At 37.9% G+C, this 20613-nt stretch overlaps 4 protein-coding genes and 1 pseudogene across 7 annotated transcripts in view; 1 reads left to right on the top strand and 4 right to left on the bottom strand.

Annotated features, from left to right (window-relative positions):
• Positions 1 to 46: 46 nt before the first annotated feature.
• Positions 47 to 8924, bottom strand: LOC120154725 (lon protease homolog 1, mitochondrial-like). 2 transcript variants are annotated; one of them, XR_005518904.1, is made up of 20 exons: positions 8589 to 8924; positions 8141 to 8206; positions 7598 to 7783; positions 7400 to 7465; positions 7220 to 7261; positions 6994 to 7116; positions 5072 to 5170; positions 4804 to 4869; positions 4619 to 4705; positions 4382 to 4421; positions 3959 to 4130; positions 3530 to 3654; positions 2758 to 2888; positions 2561 to 2665; positions 2293 to 2406; positions 2005 to 2172; positions 1461 to 1562; positions 1061 to 1288; positions 418 to 936; positions 47 to 338 (listed from the first exon to the last, which is right to left on the bottom strand). XR_005518904.1 is itself a non-coding variant. In XM_039166378.1 (16 exons), the coding sequence occupies exons 1-16, from the start codon at positions 8907 to 8909 to the stop codon at positions 2032 to 2034; spliced, it is 1884 nt and encodes a 627-aa protein (XP_039022309.1). In that variant the 5' UTR covers positions 8910 to 8924; the 3' UTR covers positions 1897 to 2031. The 2 variants fall into 2 exon arrangements, 1 of the variants encoding a protein (XP_039022309.1); XM_039166378.1 differs by lacking the exons at positions 47 to 338; positions 418 to 936; positions 1061 to 1288; positions 1461 to 1562 and having other exon boundaries at positions 1897 to 2172.
• On the bottom strand, positions 150 to 1941 carry LOC120154723 (lon protease homolog 1, mitochondrial-like). The gene is made up of 5 exons (XM_039166376.1): positions 1918 to 1941; positions 1461 to 1562; positions 1061 to 1288; positions 418 to 936; positions 150 to 338 (listed from the first exon to the last, which is right to left on the bottom strand). The coding sequence occupies exons 1-5, from the start codon at positions 1939 to 1941 to the stop codon at positions 150 to 152; spliced, it is 1062 nt and encodes a 353-aa protein (XP_039022307.1).
• LOC120154726 (pentatricopeptide repeat-containing protein At1g09820-like) lies at positions 8769 to 12096 on the top strand. The gene is made up of 3 exons (XM_039166379.1): positions 8769 to 9479; positions 9574 to 11364; positions 11555 to 12096. Exons 1-2 carry the CDS (start codon positions 9247 to 9249, stop codon positions 11135 to 11137), a joined length of 1797 nt encoding a protein of 598 aa, XP_039022310.1. The 5' UTR covers positions 8769 to 9246; the 3' UTR covers positions 11138 to 11364; positions 11555 to 12096.
• On the bottom strand, positions 11993 to 15220 carry LOC120154722 (annotated as a pseudogene).
• Positions 15022 to 20613, bottom strand: part of LOC120154733 (stress response protein NST1-like) — a 31308-nt gene continuing 25716 nt past the window's right edge. The window contains exons 4-10 of one of the 3 annotated variants that reach the window (XM_039166388.1): positions 18538 to 18684; positions 17502 to 17656; positions 17011 to 17367; positions 16029 to 16704; positions 15850 to 15950; positions 15581 to 15670; positions 15022 to 15502 (exon numbers count right to left, since the gene is read on the bottom strand). In XM_039166388.1, the coding sequence (XP_039022319.1) occupies positions 15239 to 15502; positions 15581 to 15670; positions 15850 to 15950; positions 16029 to 16704; positions 17011 to 17367; positions 17502 to 17654 (1641 nt within the window). In that variant the 5' untranslated portion in view covers positions 17655 to 17656; positions 18538 to 18684 and the 3' untranslated portion in view covers positions 15022 to 15238. Of the gene's footprint in view, positions 15503 to 15580; positions 15671 to 15849; positions 15951 to 16028; positions 16705 to 17010; positions 17368 to 17501; positions 17692 to 18537; positions 18685 to 20613 lie in introns of those variants that run through there. The other 2 variants (XM_039166385.1, XM_039166387.1) reach the window with 2 other exon arrangements.

Genomic DNA, 20613 nt, shown 5'->3' with positions numbered 1-20613 from the left:
GAAGAAGAGATACATAATGCAACAATATTAATTTGAAGTCTGAAAATTTTGATGTGATTCACCATTTAAATCTGGGTTTTGAGTTCCAGGATCAGTTGCAAAGAATATTCAGGCAAAAACCCTTCTGAACCATTGGCTGGAAATAAAACCTAATTCCCCATCTTATTATCGTCATATTCGAATGCCAAACTGAATATCTGACTGTAGTCATCGACGAAATGAACATCGAGACCTTCTCTTACATTTGCAGCAAGCTCGTCGTAATCACGTCTGTTAGCAGACGGGAACACGATCGTCTTCACTTCACTCCTCTTTGCTGCTATTGTCTTCTCCTTCACCTGTTGAAAAAGTAGTTTTCTTAAGTTTACGTTGTGATATATGACCCGAAAAAGTAAATAAAGGGTCTGTTTAGCTTACCCCTCCGATTGGAAGAATCTTCCCGGTCAGGGTGACTTCTCCGGTCATTGCTACATCCTTCCTAATAGGCTTCTTCATGGCAAGGGATAGCAATGAAGTGATCATGGTGCAACCGGCACTCGGTCCATCTTTTGGGGTGGCTCCACCAGGGACATGGAGATGAAGCTTGGAATTGGCAAAGAAGGGGTTATCTGGTTCTTTCTCCAGCAAAATGGCTCTAGCAAGTGTGTGACCAATCTGTGCGCTTTCTTTCATGACATCTCCGAGTTGACCGGTGAGATGAAGTGCCCCTTTCCCCTCTCCTTGCTCAATCACTGTAGTTTCAATGTACAAGGTGGAGCCACCCATGGAAGTCCAAGCTAGACCCATCACGACACCAACTGGAGTCTGATCGTAGAGGCGCTCCGCATGGAAAACTGGTTTCCCAACAAAATCGGCTAGGTTCGAGGTATCCACCAACACCTTTTCAACTGCCTCGATTGCTTCAGTTTCATGATGTTCTTTACCGTCTGTTGCACCCTGCAGGAAAAGTATTTTGAATGAGCAATTAAAGGAATAAGTGACCGGATTACGCAACTAAAGCAAGTTTTCCCGAATTCCCAAACCCAAACCGCCTTTTAGAAATTAATAACTTCTAAAATACCTTTGAATCCTTGGGCTGGTCATTTGTCTGAACTGTGTCAACCTGAACCGAGGCTTCAGATTCATGACTTATATTCCCTACTGATTCATCATCGACATTAGTCTTGTTTGCAGCTGCATGATGATCAGATTCATCATCAACTTCTGCTTTGGCATTGGCAGGCTCGACCGATTTTCCACTAATGTCAGGCTCATTTGATGATCCTTCTCTCACAAGTCGAAGAGCAATCTGCCATACACCAACATGGTTTTAATCAATATCCAGATTTCACACAATTCCTAGAGATATATGACTGGGGAGAAAGAGAGTGCATGTTCATGTGAATCCGTGTGACTGTTCACTGCAATGCTTTATGACTGAAACCTAGTAACCGTCCCAAAATTTTTCGCTTTGTGCAAACCTTACGGTAGATCTTTTCAATGTGCTTTTGAAGGTTCCGAACCCCTGCTTCTCGACAGTAGTTTTCTATTAGGCCAAGAAGAGCTGCATCGGTAATCTCAACCTGGAAGAAACAGCTTGATGAGAAGTCAAAAATACACTCCTTACATTTTTTTTAAAATTTCTCCATCAAAAACAAAAACACCGCCGTGATAAAATTGAAATAAAGATAACATGTATGAGGTAATCTGCTATTTAGCTGACGTCAGCATTACCGGCACAAACTATAGTAACTTAGTTCAGAAGTTATCACAGACAAGGGTTCAAAGCCACCGATCATGCTTTTTATTACATGCATGAAAGAAGAGAGATTTTATACTAACTCAAGTTGGAATCCATGTTTATTCAAACTTAGAGATTGAAAGCGACTTAATCCAGATAGCTATTCTCCATTTTGGATCTCTATGCTTGTATGTTACACGATCGTATAACTGCTCATGCATGCGCAGACACGGATGTTGAGGGAAAGGGGGGACAAAAAAAAAGCAGGTATAGAGAGGAAAAACCTGTTCGGGTTTGACACCGCATGCTTCTCATGCAGTTTTCTCCAGATAATCTCTAGCGATGTGCATTTTCTCATCAGTGATGTAACCAGCAATAGCAATGACCTCCATTCGGTCCAAGAGAGGATTCGGTATGTTGTCCACAACATTTGCCGTGCAAACAAATAGGACCTGCAACCAAATGCTTAAGGCATGTGAGGCATCAAGTTCTCCTCTTAAATCTTACAAAAATGCTTGAAAATGATCAAAAAGCAAGCTAGCGTGGACCCTCTAAATCATAAACCAACTTACCTTCGATAAATCAATTGGGACATCAAGATAGTGATCCAAAAAGTTAGCATTTTGCTCAGGATCAAGGAGCTCTAGCAAAGCACTTGCTGGATCGCCAGCATGTCCCCTCCCCAGCTGCCATTGTTATAGAATTGAACTGGTCAACCGATTAAATTCAAGAAGACTAAATGGCAGAAAGCCAATATTCAAGGAAGTGAAGAGCGAAACACCGTACTACCCTAAAGCACACCATCCATGCAAAGTTTTCAAACATTAGATTTTAAGATACCTTGTCTATCTCATCAATTAGAACAAGAGGGTTAGCAGTCCCAACATTTTTCAGGCACTGCACCATCTTCCCTGGCATGGCACCAATATAGGTCCGCCGATGTCCCTGGGAATTAATTAGGATTTAAACAAGAAACCAAGTCAATGAGGATATCAGACATTTACTGATAACAATCAGAGAATAAGGTGCACAACTACCTTGATTTCAGCAACATCAGACAGTCCCCCAACAGAGAACCGATAGAACTTGCGGTTCAAAGCACGGGCAATGGAACGGCCAATACTAGTTTTTCCCACACCGGGAGGGCCTGAGAGACAGATAATTTTACCTGCACCCATAACAAAAAGATCATGAATGAGCCTCTGATGTTATTAAACAGATAGCCAGTTTTGTACACCTTCAACTGTATGCAACAATGTTGAAGCATAATGATGATTCGGCTCAACAAGATTAATTTAACAAAACAATGTTAGGAAACTACATGTCCGAGTAAAAAGTAACCAAACTCAAACCGGTAGGAGCTCACTACATCAACCATATTCCTTACAAGAACATAGCCAAGGCTGTTATTAAAGAAAATAAGATAAAAGGGGTTGGTTTCTCAAGATTTTTATTCATTCAACAGAAGCCTAAAACCACTTCAATTCTTACCAGGGAAGAATAGATAAAATTCAACTGAAAATTTTGAAACATTTGATCATCCATAAAGAATAGGTTAACCATCTCATGCAATAGTTTACATAACAGAGCTGCCAAATATATTTACTAGCTTTATTTAGTGTGAGATTTACTCTCACTGCAAACTGTTGTTTAGAATATTTAGGTACAAAGTGGAGATTGGTCAATGCCACTTCACCGACATGGAACACAAGTGGAAAAGATGAATTGTGGCTCACAGAAAGAATAATAAAACATTCCTTTCACCTAAACATCAATACAACTCTATAAAAGAAAATAAACTTGACCAACCTTGTGAAGTTCCTCTGAGTTTTCCGACAGCTATAAATTCCAATATTCTTTCCTTAACATCAGTTAATCCATAATGGTCTTCATCAAGAATTGTTTGCGCCCGAATAACATCAAAGTTCTCATCACTGCATAGAGAAACAAATAACATTAGACTTATATATATATACATATGGAACTACTAAAATTTTCCCAGTTGTTCTTTAGTTATTCTGCCTCACTATCAAGCATGACTATTACAGGATTATAGATTAATACAGGGAAGAGAACTATTTGTGGCACAGTGAACTAAAACTGATTATCAAATCGTAATATCACGATCATTTGTGTGTGCAAATCAGAAATCATTTAAGAAATATATTTATATGACTTCAATGCCAAATCATATTCAGAATTCGCGTAAGTCCTAACATGTAACGCTGGAAACCAAACCTGTAATTCCCCCAGGGCAGTACTGTTAACCAATCCAGATAGTTACGAGTTACATTAAATTCACTTGAACTGGCCTCTAACAGCTGTAGTTTTGTTAGCTCCTCTTCTATAACTTGCAAGACATGAGGTGGGCATTTCTCTCTATTTGGTTCAAGTCTTTCCCTAAATTTTGCTGCAAGAAAGGAACAGAAAAAGTATACTAAATGTGACAATAATAGTTTCAATTTCAAATCTAAAATTAAAAAAAAATTAAACTAGTTCTTCATCCATACGAAAAATGACTTCAACAACAAATTACGTCCAAGGAGAGCATCCATGCATGCAAATAATTATTTTGTAAAAGTGGGGAGAAAAAGAAAGGAAAAGTAAGCAGGTAAATACTATATTGTAATTCGGCCAAATAAGACATGAAACAGAACTAACCTAAAAGTGCAGTTTTGTCATCCGTTTCCAACCCAAGTTCCTGAACCAGAACAAATGAAATTCATTCTAATTTCTACAGAGGAGAAAAAGTTGGAAAAAAATAATAGACACACAAGTTTACAGAAAATGAAATGATCATATGGGGGCAAATTTGACTGTATATTATAAAGATAAATTGGTAAAAGCATTAGCACTACCTAAGAGAAATATCATTAATAATTTATCAGAATCAAATACCTTCTTTATCGCCTTAAGCTGCTCATTCAACAAGTACCGGCGTTGTTCAGCACTTATCTTTTCCTCGATTGCTTTCGCAATTGATTCCTAAAAATAAGCATAAATAATTTAGACCTACCAAAGATAATAAAAGAAAAAAAATTAAATAATGTACAGGTGCAAGGAGATTCAATGGCATCAAGTACCTGAATCTTGCTGATTTCCATTTCCTTTTTAACTAACTCCAGTGTAAGTTGTAATCGCTTATGCACCTAATGGAAACAGTATGGAACAGTTTCAAGAGGAGATAACTACTTCGGTTCGGTCTCTAAATATATAAACACAAACATATAGGTGCCAAAGCCTATTCCATAATGATTCACATAAAAGATGTCCCCAAATACAAAACCAACCAAACCGGAAATAGATCTCAAAGATAACTAATCAAAATTACAATGTATCGAAGCAACTTACATCCAGCTCTTCAAGAACTTGCTGGCATTGCAGTTTGTTTGCACCAGATATTGCAGCTCCAAAATCTGCTAACCTTGGAAAATTGAAATCACCTATATGCTGCAAAACATTAGAAGGAAAAAGAAAAGGATTTCACAATTAAATTAAGAAAGTTAATTGAACAAAACACATAATAGTTTTGGTAGTAATATGATAAACATATAACAATTTCTAGTGCAGGCAATTGACATGAAGAAATACCAACTCAATGTGATATTAAAATAATCTTTGAACATTTGCAGAAGTTACAAATATATGATGTCTATCTAATGTGAAACTCAATGGAGGCTCCACCTTCTTTAAGGGAATATTTGGAGGAAAGTACAAATACATAGAGGAAAAACAAGCTCTAGAAAACACAAAGAGAAGATATAAAAAAACATAATCGGCAATCTTGCTAGCCAAATGCAAGACAAAGGACTCACTGGTTTCTCGTTAATGAGAGCTGTTGGGAATGTTGTTCTAATGATATTTGAGGACTCTGCTACGTTGAGAAGGGTGAAGAATGAACAATCAAAGACTCTTGCAGAGTGGTTTTCCAAAGTTGAAGCTTGGTCAGAGAGTCTAGTGGTGGAGTGCCAACGAGTGTGGGTAGTTTGCGAAGGAATTCCTTTTCACGCTTGGAATTGTGGTACTTTCAAAAACATTGCAGCTAGGTGGGACAAATTATTAGCAATTGACGAAAGCTCTCAATTTCCTTTGATCGGGCAAAAATTCAAATCCTCACAAAGGATAAAGTGAGAATTGACGAGTCATTGGGTTTGAATGTCGGTGCTAATTTTTTTTTAAATCATGGATCATGAAGTTGAGCCTTCTTTCAAACCAAAGTCTTGGATCCCTGAGGAAGTCGATGATTCATTAGATTTGATTTGTTCTCTTGGGGCATCGACGGAGAATTCTCTGTTAGGATCGTCGGTGTTCTCCTCAGGTTTAAATTGCCCCGTCGAAGATGTTGCAATTGAAGTTGCCAACATAGAAAATTTTTCACTCATGAAGAGTGCCAAAAGTGATGAGAATTCGAGTAACAAATTTGATGAGGATGATCTTATTAAAAGCGGGTCTACCGGTGTTAGGTCAGGATTGTCTCCTTCCCCTTGTTCAGATTCAGGGTTTCATTCAATGGAGGCCTTGGATCAATCAAAATTAAATATCGTAGAGCATCTAGTTAATAAATCAGTTGATCATTCTGATGGAGTTAGCCCCAGGGCCTTGAAAGATGTTCTTATGATGGGTCTCATTACTTCTAATGGTCTACCCTGTGACGCAATACAAGTAAAGGAAGATACCCCAGCAGTGCCCCCTTTCCCTGGGAAATTAAGAAAAAATCGTGTGGTGAAGAAATGCAAGCAAAAGAAAAGTGTTCTGAATTAAGTTGCAAGGACACATTGATTGATGGGAAGGAAGTGAGGTTTTGTTCCATTGAAGATATCTTTAGGAGCTGAATTTTTTTGCTGATTTTGGATCGTGATGGTATTTTGTGGAGTTCCCTTCAGAGGCAGATTTTTCCTTTTTATGGTTGCAGTGGTTTTTTTCTGTATGTTATTAAGTGTTGGCTTGTTTTCTTTTGCTGGAGGTATATCTTAGGTATAGGGTGATTGTCTTTGGATTTTTGTGGTCGAGGAGGCGAGAGTTTTAGGTGGTTATGGTTTTTTGTAATGGTGTATATCCCCGTTTGAGGGTATTCCGTGTTTTCATATATATTGGGTGTTTTATTTAATGAAATATGAGGTACTCTTTTCTTCCTTCCAATGTTCGTTAACACACTTGTTAGTATATGGGCGAATATAAAGGGAGTTTTTAATGAGACCTCCAACTTTTATCAAAAAATAAATAAAGAAACATAAAGAAAATATTAAAAATTTGGAAGAAGGAAAGCACCTGACCTGACTATATGTTTGAACATGATCCCTCCAAAGGGAACTAGTTTTCAGAACATCTCTTAGGGTTGATATAACCTCAAAGGGTGTTGCCTTTATGACATCATCATCCTTGTCATAAGGTTTTTCCTGCAGCATAACGACATCTGGTGAATCAATAGACTAATAACTATTCACCGTGTTTAAATTTTGATCATAAAATTCTGGAAGTGAAAACATATGGACAACATACCTTGAGATGATCAACTTTGACTGTAAGGGGATCTTCACTGACCTGTATAGAAATCAAGATGTTCAAGTTCAGAAGCTTTGCATAAAACAAACGTTCCACTTACGTATTATGAATATCCTTTTACATGAACACCAGATTATCATTGGCTAACACGATATATTTAGGATCTCTCTCACCCACCATCTCTGTTATTCGAAGCCGCCTGTGACCAATAAGGATAACCTGGTCTCCTTGGATACTTGAAATCTGAAAATATCAGATTATAGATACATGCATTAGTGGACACATTATATGTTGCAACTGCCACTCAGTACTGCACTCAATACTAATCAAGACATAATGCCTTTTAGCTAAAAGAATAGCCACAAAAATAGATACCTGAGCAAGGGTGCCAACTTCATGAAGACGATTAAACAATTCCTTTCCTTTAATATCATATACACTTTCCTCTGATTCAGAACTAGGGCTGGACTCAGTCCCTGGTTCATCTTTAAGAAGGAAAGCACCAGCATACGGAGCTTGCCTTTTCCGGCTTTCTTGTAAAGCTGATAGCAACTTAGGATCCTGCTCGACAAAGCGTGTTGGTAAGAGAATCCATTGACCTCATTATGCCTAGATAATATCGCAAGCAACAAACTCAACAGGATATTTTCACCGCTGTTAAGTAGTATAATTCACAGCATCGTGTGGACTTCTCTAGAGCTACAAAATCACAGATTTGCGGTGAATCTAATCTATAAAATGGTGCCACTTCAAGGGTCAAGATATGATCCACAATCGAATCGATAGAAAATTGCTCCAAATTTACAATTCATCAACATCGGCTATAGATCCTAAGTCTATAAATATTACTAGTTACTACCCTAAGGGGAAAAAAAGATGAGAATTTCATAATCCATGAAAGTAGATGGCAGGATCTACCTTAACATAAATAGGCATGTAAAATCCTGGGAAAAGAGGTCTATGTGGCAAGGGTAACGCCAAAACCTGAAAACAAAAACAAAAAGAATATGTTTAATCAAATCTAGGAGAGAACAAACACAGAGCTTTCTTTGAAAATACAGATCATGATTTCGACAAATTCGATCAAGTAGAATTCTTCACAGTTTGTTGTTGCACAATGTTGAAGGAAAAATATACAGTGAAAACTAACAATTTGCAGGTTCACAAATGTATTCTCATTTTATCAATTCCAATCATGCCACCTCATTACACATGATCTGTTAATGTCCAAAACAAAGAAAATTCACGAGAAAGATTACGAAAGGACCAACTTTACATAAGTAAAACCAATAAACATTGAGCAAAATTCAACAGCATTTTCCTGTCATCCATTTCCCTTCAAAGATTCATAATTTTCGAAACTAACCGTCAAGTAATCCTCTGGCCTGGGGTAAGCTGGCACAATAGCTGACGATGCTTTCGAGTCAGACCCATCGGACTCGGACTCAACTCCCTTTTCCTCGACCTCAACCACCGGTTGGGACTCGGAACCCGATCCGGACCCATCACTGGAATCAGAACAGAAGAAAGCCCGGAAGAGCGAATTCGTAGGGCTCCGCCGAGTCAATCCGGTGAATCGACTCGCTGGATCGAAGAGCGAATTCGAGTCATGCTTAACTCGGAGGCTAGGAGCTACCGTGCTGATGCAGTGTGCACGATTGGAGGAGGATAAAAAGAGTTTCAGCATCGAAGGGGCAGAAAAGGAATTTTATTTGATAAAAGTGGTTAAAATGGCAACGGGAAATGCACCATTGGCGAAGAAGCTTGAAGGAGGAAAATTGGGTCTTAGCGGAGGTCGAAGATGAAGTTTACTAATAGGTAAAACCTTTCCTAAACCCTTGGATTTTAAAGTGAGTTACGGTTTTGCCCTTATAGAGTATAAACCCAATCGAAAGAGAACTACAACGTTCTCTCTTCTCTCTGTTCATCTTCTTCCTTTATGATCCTTGACTCTTCTTCAATTCCTCCCTTAATTCAATCGTGCACATATCAATTTGATATCTTCTATAATTAATCTCGACCAGATGCATCCAAGGCCCAACCTTTTCCGTGGAAAGTTTAGACTCGGGAACATTTTCTCGGGAAACAAACACTCCCTAAGGCCATTCTTTTCAGACAACACTCCATTACCAATCGTAACCGAACTCATATCAAAACAACACTGGGGAAGCCTCAAAACCCATCTCCAAAACGAAAACCCCATCACACTTCTGCAACAACTGCTTGATTCTAGGATTGACTCTTGCCTCACACTAAGGTACTACTCTAAAGAACCCAGCTTGAAGTGTACCCAATTTTTCTTTCTTTCTTTTCCTTTGGGTGTTTATTCGATTTTTCTTCATATCTTGTAGGTACTATAAATGGTCAGAGAAAGAGTTTAATCTCTCCCATTCATTAGAACATAGTTGTATGCTGTTACATTCTCTTGCAAATTCTAAAGAGTATCCGAAAATGAGATCTTTCTTACATGGCTTTTTGAAGAATGAGAACCCCATTTCAGTTTCTTCTATTTTTCATGCCATTTCAATATCTGGTGATAGTTTTTGTGCTGGTTCTATAATTGCTGATATGTTGATATTGGCTTATGTGAATCATATGAAAATTGATTTAGGATTTGAGGCTTTTAAGAGAGCTGGTGACTATGGTTTTAAGTTATCGGTATCGTCGTGTAATCCTCTGTTGAGTGCTTTGGTGAGGGAGGAGAAGATTGGATATATGGAATATGTCTATAAAGAGATGATTAGGAGGAGAATTGAGTTTAATTTGATAAGTTTTAATACTGTGATCAATGGACTGTGTAAAGTTGGGAAATTGAATAAGGCTAGTGATGTTGTTCAGGACATGAAGGCATGGGGGATCTTGCCAGATGTGATTACCTATAATACTCTTATTGGTGGCTATTGTAAGAAAGGTCGGATCGGGAAAATGTACAAAGCGGATGCTATATTGAAGGAAATGATTTCGAACGAAGTTAGACCGAATGAGATTACTTTCAATATATTGATCGATGGGTTTTGCAAGGATGAGAATTTATCAGCAGCTATGAAGGTGTTTGGGGAAATGCAGACACAAGGTATGAAGCCTACTGTGGTTACATATAATTCTTTGATTAATACACTCTGTTTGGAAGGGAAGCTTGATGAGGCTTTCCGTATGCTGGATGAAATGGTAGGATCTGGTTTGGAGCCGAATGTTGTTACTTACAATGCACTTATAAATGGGTACTGTAAGAAGGGTAAGATGAAGGAAGGTACTGACTTGTTCGATGATGTTGTAAGACGAGGAATTGCTCCTACTGTTATAACATATAATACTCTGATAGACGCCTATTGTAAGGATGGGAGAATGGAAGACGCATTTGCTCTGCGCGAATCTATGTTAGATAGAGGTATTTTCCCTAATATTTCGACATATAACTGCTTAATTGCTGGTTTATGTAGAGAAGGAAACATTGCGATCGTAACAAAGCTCATGGATGAAATGCAAAATAAAGGTGTGAAAGTTGATTTTGTTACATATAACATACTGGTCGGTGCATTGTGCAAGGATGGAGAGTCGAGAAAGGCTGCAAGAGTCTTAGATGAGATGGTTAAGATAGGTTTGAGACCGAATCATGTAACGTATAATACTTTGATGGATGGCTATTGCAGGGAGGAAAACCTCAGAGCAGCATTGAACGTTAAAACACGAATGGAGAAAGAAGGGATGCGGGCTAATGTTGTGACATACAATGTGCTAATAAAGGGTTTATGCAAGAAGGGTAAATTGGAAGAGGCAAATGGACTTCTTAATGAGATGTTAGAGAAAGGTTTGGTCCCAAATCGAACAACTTATGAGATAGTTAAAGAGGAAATGGTGGACAAAGGCTTTGTTCCTGACATTGAAGGACATCTGTATAACATCCCAGGCAGCTGATAACCTTTAAAAAAAAACTGATTTGTATTACCATGACCAATTATTTATTGGCATTGTTGATCAATTGATCTGAGAGAATGTCAAGTGGTTTTATCATGTTTATAAAAAGATAGTTCCGATTTGTCTTGTTCCCATTTCTGCAGCATCCATTTATATGCTTTTTCTTGCAATGGATACTTCAATATCCTCCTCGATTCCTCAGAACATGCTACTTATTTCAGATTCAGGTCCTCTTTCTAACTTCTGGTTTAAACTTTCATTCAATTGTTTAGGTGTTTTATCTCTGTTTAAAGTTACTTTATTTTAACCTTCTTTGTAGAAATCGGCTTTTATGCTTTGTATGAGAGTTGACAGTTGTTCTTCAAAGTTTGCAATTTACTTCCCCAGATTTCTTTGATTTGGGCTCTCATTCTGTAGCTTGTGCATTGAAGGGGGATGTGAAGCTTTATTTTTACAACATTAGAGCTGCTCATGTCGATGGAGCAACGAATCTTGCAAATGCTCAGAGGACACAGTGTTGCAAGGCATGTCCGCTGAAGATACATACGAGTGACAAAATCTAAAGAGGCTACGGTTCGATGGGTCGAGTCACCTGTCTCATTTCCTTAGAACCAAGAACCACTTGGACAGCAATTCACATTCATTTGATCATAATATGACAATAACTTTGAACTCCATCCTATGCAGTGCTTAAAACTAGCTCTTTCAACTTTGAAGAGCAAAATGAACACAAGAATCAATAATGTTTGGGAATGTAAGCCCTCAAATTATCAGTTTTGTTCGAACCTAAGTTTTACAATCTAGTCAGTTTCTAAAGCTTTACAACATAAACAACTATGATACCCTGTGCCTTGTTCAACACCGAGCTGCTTTAAGGAAGTTGTCGAACGGGCTAGCGGGAGGCAACCTCTTAGACAAACATGGGTCGATCTGTGAGACAGCTCTGGTTAAAGCACTTTCATTTGACATCTGTGATAGAGACATGCAAATGAAAAAGACAAAGCAGATCATGATCGAGATGTAGCCATATTTGTTTTCAGTAATCACTGCTACTGATTGATCCATAATCATTTTGAGTAAATAATGTCATGAAAAGTGAGTAATGTATTCTATTTACCTTCTGAAGCATCATCGCGTGTCTATCAGCAGCAACTGTTGGTATAATTTTATCAGCAACTCCTTTTTCATGGGCCAACCAGTTGGAGAGCTTCTTCATTGTACCGGTGCCAAGTGCTTCGCATTGGCTAGCCATGGTATCGTATGGGAGAGGTGATGTAGAAACGGATGTTGCTGCAACTCGACCAGCCACCTCAAGTGCCTATGAAACGCAGTAATATTAACGAATATAAGATCTTACAAAATCTCATGCAGAAGTTCTATGGTTTTTGGAGGTTCGCAGGACAAATGTACGAGAGATTACCGACTGCAAGAGCTGCCCAATGTCAGTAACATGAGACGCAGAGGAGGATGCAGCCACTTTCTGAATGAAGTGGGACAGGCCGACGACAGACACTTCACTTCTTGTATCATCCTCGACTAATGAGCTTGTTTGAATATCCTGCCACATAAGCACCGAAACACCAAGATAGATTACATGCAACAAGCTTTTCAAGTTATACGTTGGTTCAGTACAAAAAGATGTTAATATACGGGCATACCTCATCGAAATAAAGTGATTGTTTCGAATAGGGAATCATTTGATTGTGGTCCAAGTCAAATGTAGATCGAGAGCCAAACATGAATGCATCATCGGGCGTGAACGGCTCAGACAACTGCGTCGTCAGATCATCTACCTCCAGCTTTAACAAGCACAAAAAATTAGCTTTAGAAACTATATAGAGACAGAAAGAGGGCATCTCTTAATAGTATGTCCCACCTCGGTGATGATCGACAAATTTTGAACCAAGATATCAATCAAGACATTGTCGGATCGATATATTTTATCCCGCAACTCCGATAGCAAAGAAGAGGCCTACTGATTATCAGTAACAAGTCCATAACTTTTGACATCTGCCTGAGGTCTTACGAATACTTGAAAGTCTTCGCTGATGCCCAGATAAGAATCAGCCTGAAAATAGATAAGCATGGTTACAAACAATGACATTGCATTATATATACATAACAGGTTATATACCAGAAACACTGCGAACTTTGTCGCGTTACACGCTTAAAACGATTCAAGGAAAGAGTAACTTACGTCAAACGGAACTACGGGCTTGATCAGATCAATCAGATCAGGTATTTGACATATCTTAGCTGCAAACATCAGCATGCCCGTTGACAGCACGAGAATCGATCGCTGGAATGCCGGAGTTAACATCCCAGGGAATATCCACAAAAAACAATGGGAGTTGGCAAATTAAACATCCTATCCTAAGATATGAAAGCTTGCCTATTAATAGTACATACCATTGCTAGGGTCCAACGCGATATTCTTTAGGGACAATGGAAGTTGGAAGAAGGGAACCACAAGGTCATCATAGATGTTCTGCAACATGACAATTTAGAAGATTATTAGCAAACGGACAACGTAAAAGAGACCATGTAGTGATTCGATTTACCTTCAATTGTACAGATATTAATGTCAGTGCAAAAGAAAGTGATATAGGTTCTATGTTTGACGGCATATTATCGGACAGAGTGGCCTGTATCCAGAAGCCAGACAATAACTGCATTATCTGATCCTCTGTCAGCTTCATGATATATGGTTCCTGAGGGGAGAAAATAATACAAAAGATTGATCGCATCGAAAGGACAGGAGGTAAACTAGATAATTGCACATAGAACATGATCATGAAACAGGAGAGCTGCTTACTGCCTCAACCATGTTTGATGCAGCCGTTTTGTCAATAATAGATGTTATATTATAGATATTACGGGAACTCTTCATGACAAGGCCTTGCTTCCGGTCCTCTTCGATATTGTCCTTTCCTTTAAAATCTTCATGAATACTATAACCATTCTTTTCCAATTTGATGCCATCCTTTTCCCTTCGGAGCTTTTCAAGTGACGCTGATATGGATTCAAATGCAGAAGCAGTGTTGGAATGCCATCTTCTCGGTTCATAGACACAACCAGAATGCAAAGACGCAACTTCATGTCGAGGACGATTAGAACTTGGAATAAGAAGAGCTGCAAATATTTGGTGTGCTCCAACACGGACCTTGACGTTGGGATGCAACATTGATTTCATCAGTTGAACAAGAACGAGCTTTGTAGCTTTTAATACTAATTCTGATTCACAAGAAAACAATTATTTCGGAACAAACTATCCATTTACGGGCCAAAATATATGACTTTTATAAATTATATTTTTTGTCCCTAAATTTTTCTAAATTTATACTTTGACCACTAAACTTTCAAAATTTACATTTTGGTCAGTAGCCAAAATTTGGGGTATTACAAGGAGGATTTCCATGACAATTCTATTGCCAAAACAGAAGAAATTGAAGAATTGGACAATGGAGAGCAAGAATAAGCAAAATGGATAGTAAGTCGACTGGGTAAATATTTCGAACCATTGGACTACTCATGTAAGGAAGGTAAAATTATTTTTAATTATTTAACGATATAACACCCAAAACAACTCAATAGCCAGAACATAGAAAGCAGACTAAAACGAATACAAACAAGAGGTGAATTTATAAAATTTTAAGAGAGTTAAAAATAAATCATCTATAAAAACAAAAAAAATATTTAAATTATATAAAAAATCAAAAATTCAACCCTCCTTAGTCCATTCTTGAATATTGATTGTTAAACAAAAAGCTTTGTTAAATTCTCAATTTCCATGATGAATTTTCTATTTTTGGGTATTTTTCATTCTTTTTTAAATATATATATATATATATATTCTATTTTTCTTAATAATTAGAAAATTCATGTTCAACAAGAAATGGATACAAATATCACAACACTATCATTATCACGATCATATATTAGTATACAAGGCAATATTCAAGTCCTTATTAATTGTTACCCTTCTCTCCTACACTCCATATATTAGTATTGTATCACAAGTATAGTATCCATCCACAAACTTATGTACACAACTGATACGATCGTAGTTTCCTGCCGGATCATACCGCCGAGTGCCGTTCTCTAACACGCGGTAAACGATTCATGCATAGCCTTGTAGCATTGCAGGCTGCAGAGGGGAAGCTTCGATTTCGAATCTCGGTACTTGTACGGATTTGTACAAGTTGGAACAGCACATTTCTCTCGAGGAGGAGGGTAACCGCAAGGCTTGGGATCGAATATACTTGGTAAGCCTACCTCGTTCGGGAATGTTACTGTTGTTCCCGAAGGGCCCATTAGCCATCTAACAGAGTCTGATGCAACTACCATGGAGTTCGTAGCTTTTTCCTGCAGGAAAAAAGGATCAAGATAAAGAGATGGAAGATAAGATTTGAATAGGAAGAAGGTACTGTGAATGATCTTTACTTGTGCCATTTCTTCTTGCCTTTTCTTTAACTTCTCTTCTCGTTTCTTCCTGCTCGAATCTTGGCCGAGAATTTTTCTTATAGCTTCGGCCTGCAAAAATTGAGGACGATTGATCCCGACATCTTAAGAGTTAACATCAACGTTAATAGCATGCATTTTTCCTAACTTCTCGACATTCCAAGGGAGTCATCGGACAAACCATATTCTCAAATCAACCCAGCCCTTTCGGAAACATGGAAAATCGAAGAGGAAGGAACAACGGTGCATACCTCAGATTCCCTAGCTGCCTTTTCGACCTGCACCCTGCGTCGCTGAGCCGCCTCTGCTTTCTTCAGTTGCTGCTCTACTTCGGAGATTTCCTCTTTTTGCTCTGTGACCAGATTATGTTAGATGATAGCATGAACGGAAAAGGCAACAAAAGTAACAATAGTACAAGTACTATACATACTTTTGGGTGGAGCAGGAGGCAATCCATTCGGGAACTCAACCGGACTAACGCCAACACAATAAGAGACATCTTTGCCTGCTTGCAGTGCACGCTGCCGTGTAGTGACAGCCATTTCCTTCTTGTTGTCCCCCAGGAAATCTACAACTTCCTTTCTGGTTTTCTTTCTCCTATTTTCTAGCTCAACATCTGAAACCAATTCTTCATCCTCTTCCACATAATCAGTATCTTCAGAGGTTCTTCCTGATCTTGACTTCTTAGACTCCTTGCTTATTCTTGACGAACCATAATCTCCAACATCTAAGCCATAAAGGCCGTCAACGTTCCTAGTCGCTACCTTGGATATCCTCCGTTGTTTTCTTCCTCCATCTTCTCCATGTTCTACGCCATAATCAGCAGTTACTCTAGCTGTTTTGACCTTCTCAAGGTATCGAATCTCATCATCATCTTCTGCATCATCAAGCACTCCTTCTAATGAGCGTTTCTTGGGAACTCGCTTACTCTTACGGACCGGTTCATGCTTGTCTATACCCTTTGTTGAGATATTCTCAGCAGGTACCCTACCTGTTGACTGATGTACCTGTCTTACACCTATATCGCCTCTTGAGAAATCCTTCCACCGAACCCCTCGCAAACTACCATCCTTCTCGGAAGTAAAGAAGTGGTCATCAGAGTTGTCCTGCACAACACAAAATTACATATCAGATAAGGAATCTCAATAAGAACTCTGTCCATGTATCAGTTCATGCCACAAAATATTAAGGTCATCCCTTCCAACTCACAAACTTTCGACAATATATTTCGAGATGCTCTATAGATATTCTTACAATTTTGAACTTTCTGTGGATACCTGAGACACGGAACTTAAAAACGCAAAAAAGATTCATTTACGATGACTCAAAGATGTTGCAGTTACATGATATGAGAGCTAATTATCAGGAAAGAGTAGTGACTTGGGAATTCTGTATAATAGAAAGTTAGCAACCTTAATACTTGATCGCTGAAGTGATCGAGGGGCGTCAGAAAAGTGAGAGGATTTCGAAGAAGAAGACCCAGCACCGGATGCACTATCACCTACGGATTTGGCATCAATGGTACGCGTAACACCACCAACCTTAAGTTTAACTTTCTTGACTTTCTTCTCATTTTCTAGTCCATCTGAAACACTTCCAAAACTCCCTCCCATGCTCACGCTTTTCCAATTACTAGGTGCAAGGACACCTTCACTGCTTCTTTTCAAATCAATTCCATCATGCCTACGGTCCCTACTGCCTTGGAAAGAACAATAGTCGGAAGCTTCATCGGAGTCTTCATATGCCTCATCGTCAACATTGACTAAATTCTGAATAAATTCAATCTCAACAGGTGTTAATTACATAAGGCCTTCAATTGCCGAAGTTCAAATAGAATGCTTCTCAATGAGAACCGAGAAGTACAACAATTATATAAGAATCATCTCATTCCATGTTTGCTTACATTGTCGGAAGGCGGTGTGGATGATAAAGAAGAAAGATCCTGGAACTCTGTATGAGGTTGTGACTCGCTCCTAGGACGACGGGACGCGCTGCTCCTTTTCTTCCTCATGGCAGTGCTTACATTACTAAATCCTAAGCTTCCAAGGCCTTCCATTGCTAAGAAAAAACAGAAAGCTTTCAGCCTAAGTCTGCTGTCAGGGCACCCCAAATAAATTTCAGAAGAAACATAAGCAAATTAAGCTAAAGTTACGATAACAGGGTACAGAGAGGAAATCTAAAACTTGCCATCTTTAAGTCACTCTAATTGAGGATTTAAATTGCGGTTGCAGCCGTGTTTTCGGTTATCGCAGTTGCGGACATAACGGATTTTATTGCCGTCACCGCCGGTACCGCGATCGTGAATGTTTTTAAAATTCGCACAACTTATTGTGAAACATAATAATTTTAATTTCCGCAAGGGATTGTTGGATTTTAAAACAATAACGCAAATAGCAGCCCGCTGTCGGCCGCTACCCATTAAATTACAGCTGCGATTCACTGTTATTGGTGTGATTCCTCTTCACACCACTAATTTCGGCAATTATGATATCGGACGACGCAGCTACAGCTATATAGCAGCCCGCTATTCCGCTACCCGACCACTATTTAAACACCTCTATTCTACATCATAAGAGAGAAGTTGCATACTAATTTGGCTGTCAGTCGAATATCATCAACCCAATTTCAGTTCATTTCATAGCTACAGATCCAAATTTAGCTCTCAGCTGAATGCCAACATATTTTCCCAAAAAGTAAACCAAATTCTAGACGTTTGTGCTAAAATTCCAACATGAAACTAAACTATAAATAATCAAATTCGACTCAGTTAACAAAATTCAATAAACATCGTAACTTAATTTTTAAAAAAGAAGAAGATAAAGCAAACCCAATTACGAAAACACTGTAAGTAAACCAAAATCGAAACAGGCGCATAAAAAACCTCAAAAAAGATAGAAGAAAGTAGAAGAAAAGATGGCAAAAAATAAAAATAATTTTACCTAGGTAGGGAGTAGTGGAATTGGGAAACAAACACCTTAGATCGCCATGTGAAGGAGGAAAGAAGGAAGTGAATTCAATGGAGAATAAAACCAATAGGTGTTTGGCGGGTTGTACAGTCAAACACGTGGATTGGGATGAATGGATGGCAGCCAGTTTTTCTTTCGGTATGGTAATTAGAGTAAACTACATTTTTAGTATCCAATTATTACTTTTGTTTCATTTAGGTCATCCAACCATAATTTTTTAGGGTAAAGTATCTAAATAGTCTCCAAACTTTTAGGGTGCTTGCATTTTGGTCACCAAACTTTTTAAGCTTGTAATACAGTCATCAAACTTTTAGTTTATTTTCAGTAAGGTTATTGTCGTTACCTCCCGTTAACTTTTGCTGACATGGCATTTAACTCTCGTTAACTCTCATGTTACCCCTCTTCCTCCTCTGCTTCAACAACAAAACTCAAACTAATCATATGCAAATCAAAAACACATATCTATAGTAAAAATCAGAACTTTTCAATTCAGAAGAGAAAATAGATAAAAGCAATAAAATATACAAAACTCAAACTAATCTCATATTACCCTTTCTCCCATTATTTCAAGCGCATAAAAAGGTTTCTTTACGAGGCTTGGTTTGATTTGTGTTGTTGTTTGTAAATTATAGAAGAAGAGGACTAACGAGAGTTAAGTGTCACGTTAGCAAAAGTTAACGGGAGGTAACGGCATGTACCTTACTGAAAACAAACTAAAAGTTCGATGATTGTATTACAAGTTTTAAAAGTTAGATGACCAAAATGCAAACGCTCTAAAAGTTTGAGGACTATTTATATACTTTACCCCTTTTTTAAATCATGCTTAATATTACGATTTGATTTCATTTTGGTCATGTAATGCTAAAAAGGTAACAAAACTATTAACATGACACTAGAAAAATCAATGATGATATGACATTACTCTATGATAACACATCAGTATCACCATTAATTTTTTAATGGTGGGTGACCAAAATGAAATAAAAATTGTTGTGTGACCGAAATTGAATGAAAGTGATAACTGAGATAGTAAATATGTAGTTTATCCTTCATTTTAAGAAGAATTTTTTTTTAATTTTTTATATATATATATATATATATATATATATATATATATTGAAAATAGCCTGAATGCCATTAGCATGACCTAGCGTCTGCTACAACCAAAGCAGCAATACATTCAGCATAATCATAGTTAAAAGACACCGAAGCAGCATTGGTGGTGGATGCGAACTGCGCCAACATGTGGGCCGTTTGATCTGCCGGCCGACGAATGGCAGGAACGCAGAAACCTGGATATGCGATTAAGATATTATGAACTCGGGTGAGGTGAAAGCGAAGCACCGATAGGTCTGAATCATAATGAAGAAGAGCACCGTTAAACACTAATGATGATGAATTTAAAAATTTTACAAAAAATCAACGTATAATTATAAATTAGTTAAAAATTTAAAGAATAAATATTTAAAATAAAATATTAATTATATTCTTTTTATAATATTTTTTTTAAACTAGTATTAGATCAAATATCAACCCTTAAATTAAAAAACCTAATTATTTTTTTCTTGTCATTGAAGTCTTCATCGCCGTTAGACTCTTTCTCCGGTGAGATAGTCGTTGTCGTTCCTCCTTCTCTACATGATTGTTGTTCCCCGTCGTTGAGGCGGCACCTACCAGTGACGACTTGGAAGACCGCCCAAGTCCGAAACAAAATAAAAATGAAGAAAGTTTACCTTATTGGATTGGTTGCGCGAACGGCGGAGAACGACGGTCGAGTTCAAACCTAATTCTGTTACACTTTTAGGTGCCTACCGTTAAAAAAACTCGTTAAGTGACACGTGTCACATTAAGTTTTTTTTTTTAAATTATTTTATTTTAAAAAAAATCAAGACATGACATGTGCCACTTAACAGTTTTTGTAAATGATATGCACCTAAAAGTGTAAAAGAAAAAATTTTAGGCACCTATTTTTAGGAAAAAAATCTTTAGGCACCAAATATTAATTTTTAGTATAATTTAGGAATTTATTTTTATATTAAGCCTAAATAA

This window comes from Hibiscus syriacus, unplaced genomic scaffold (assembly GCF_006381635.1).
Source record: "Hibiscus syriacus cultivar Baekdansim isolate YM2019G1 unplaced genomic scaffold, ASM638163v2 tig00111149_pilon, whole genome shotgun sequence".
NCBI lineage: Eukaryota > Viridiplantae > Streptophyta > Magnoliopsida > Malvales > Malvaceae > Hibiscus > Hibiscus syriacus.
Note: the sequence above shows the minus strand (reverse complement) of the source record. Positions and strands in the feature narration are given on the sequence as shown.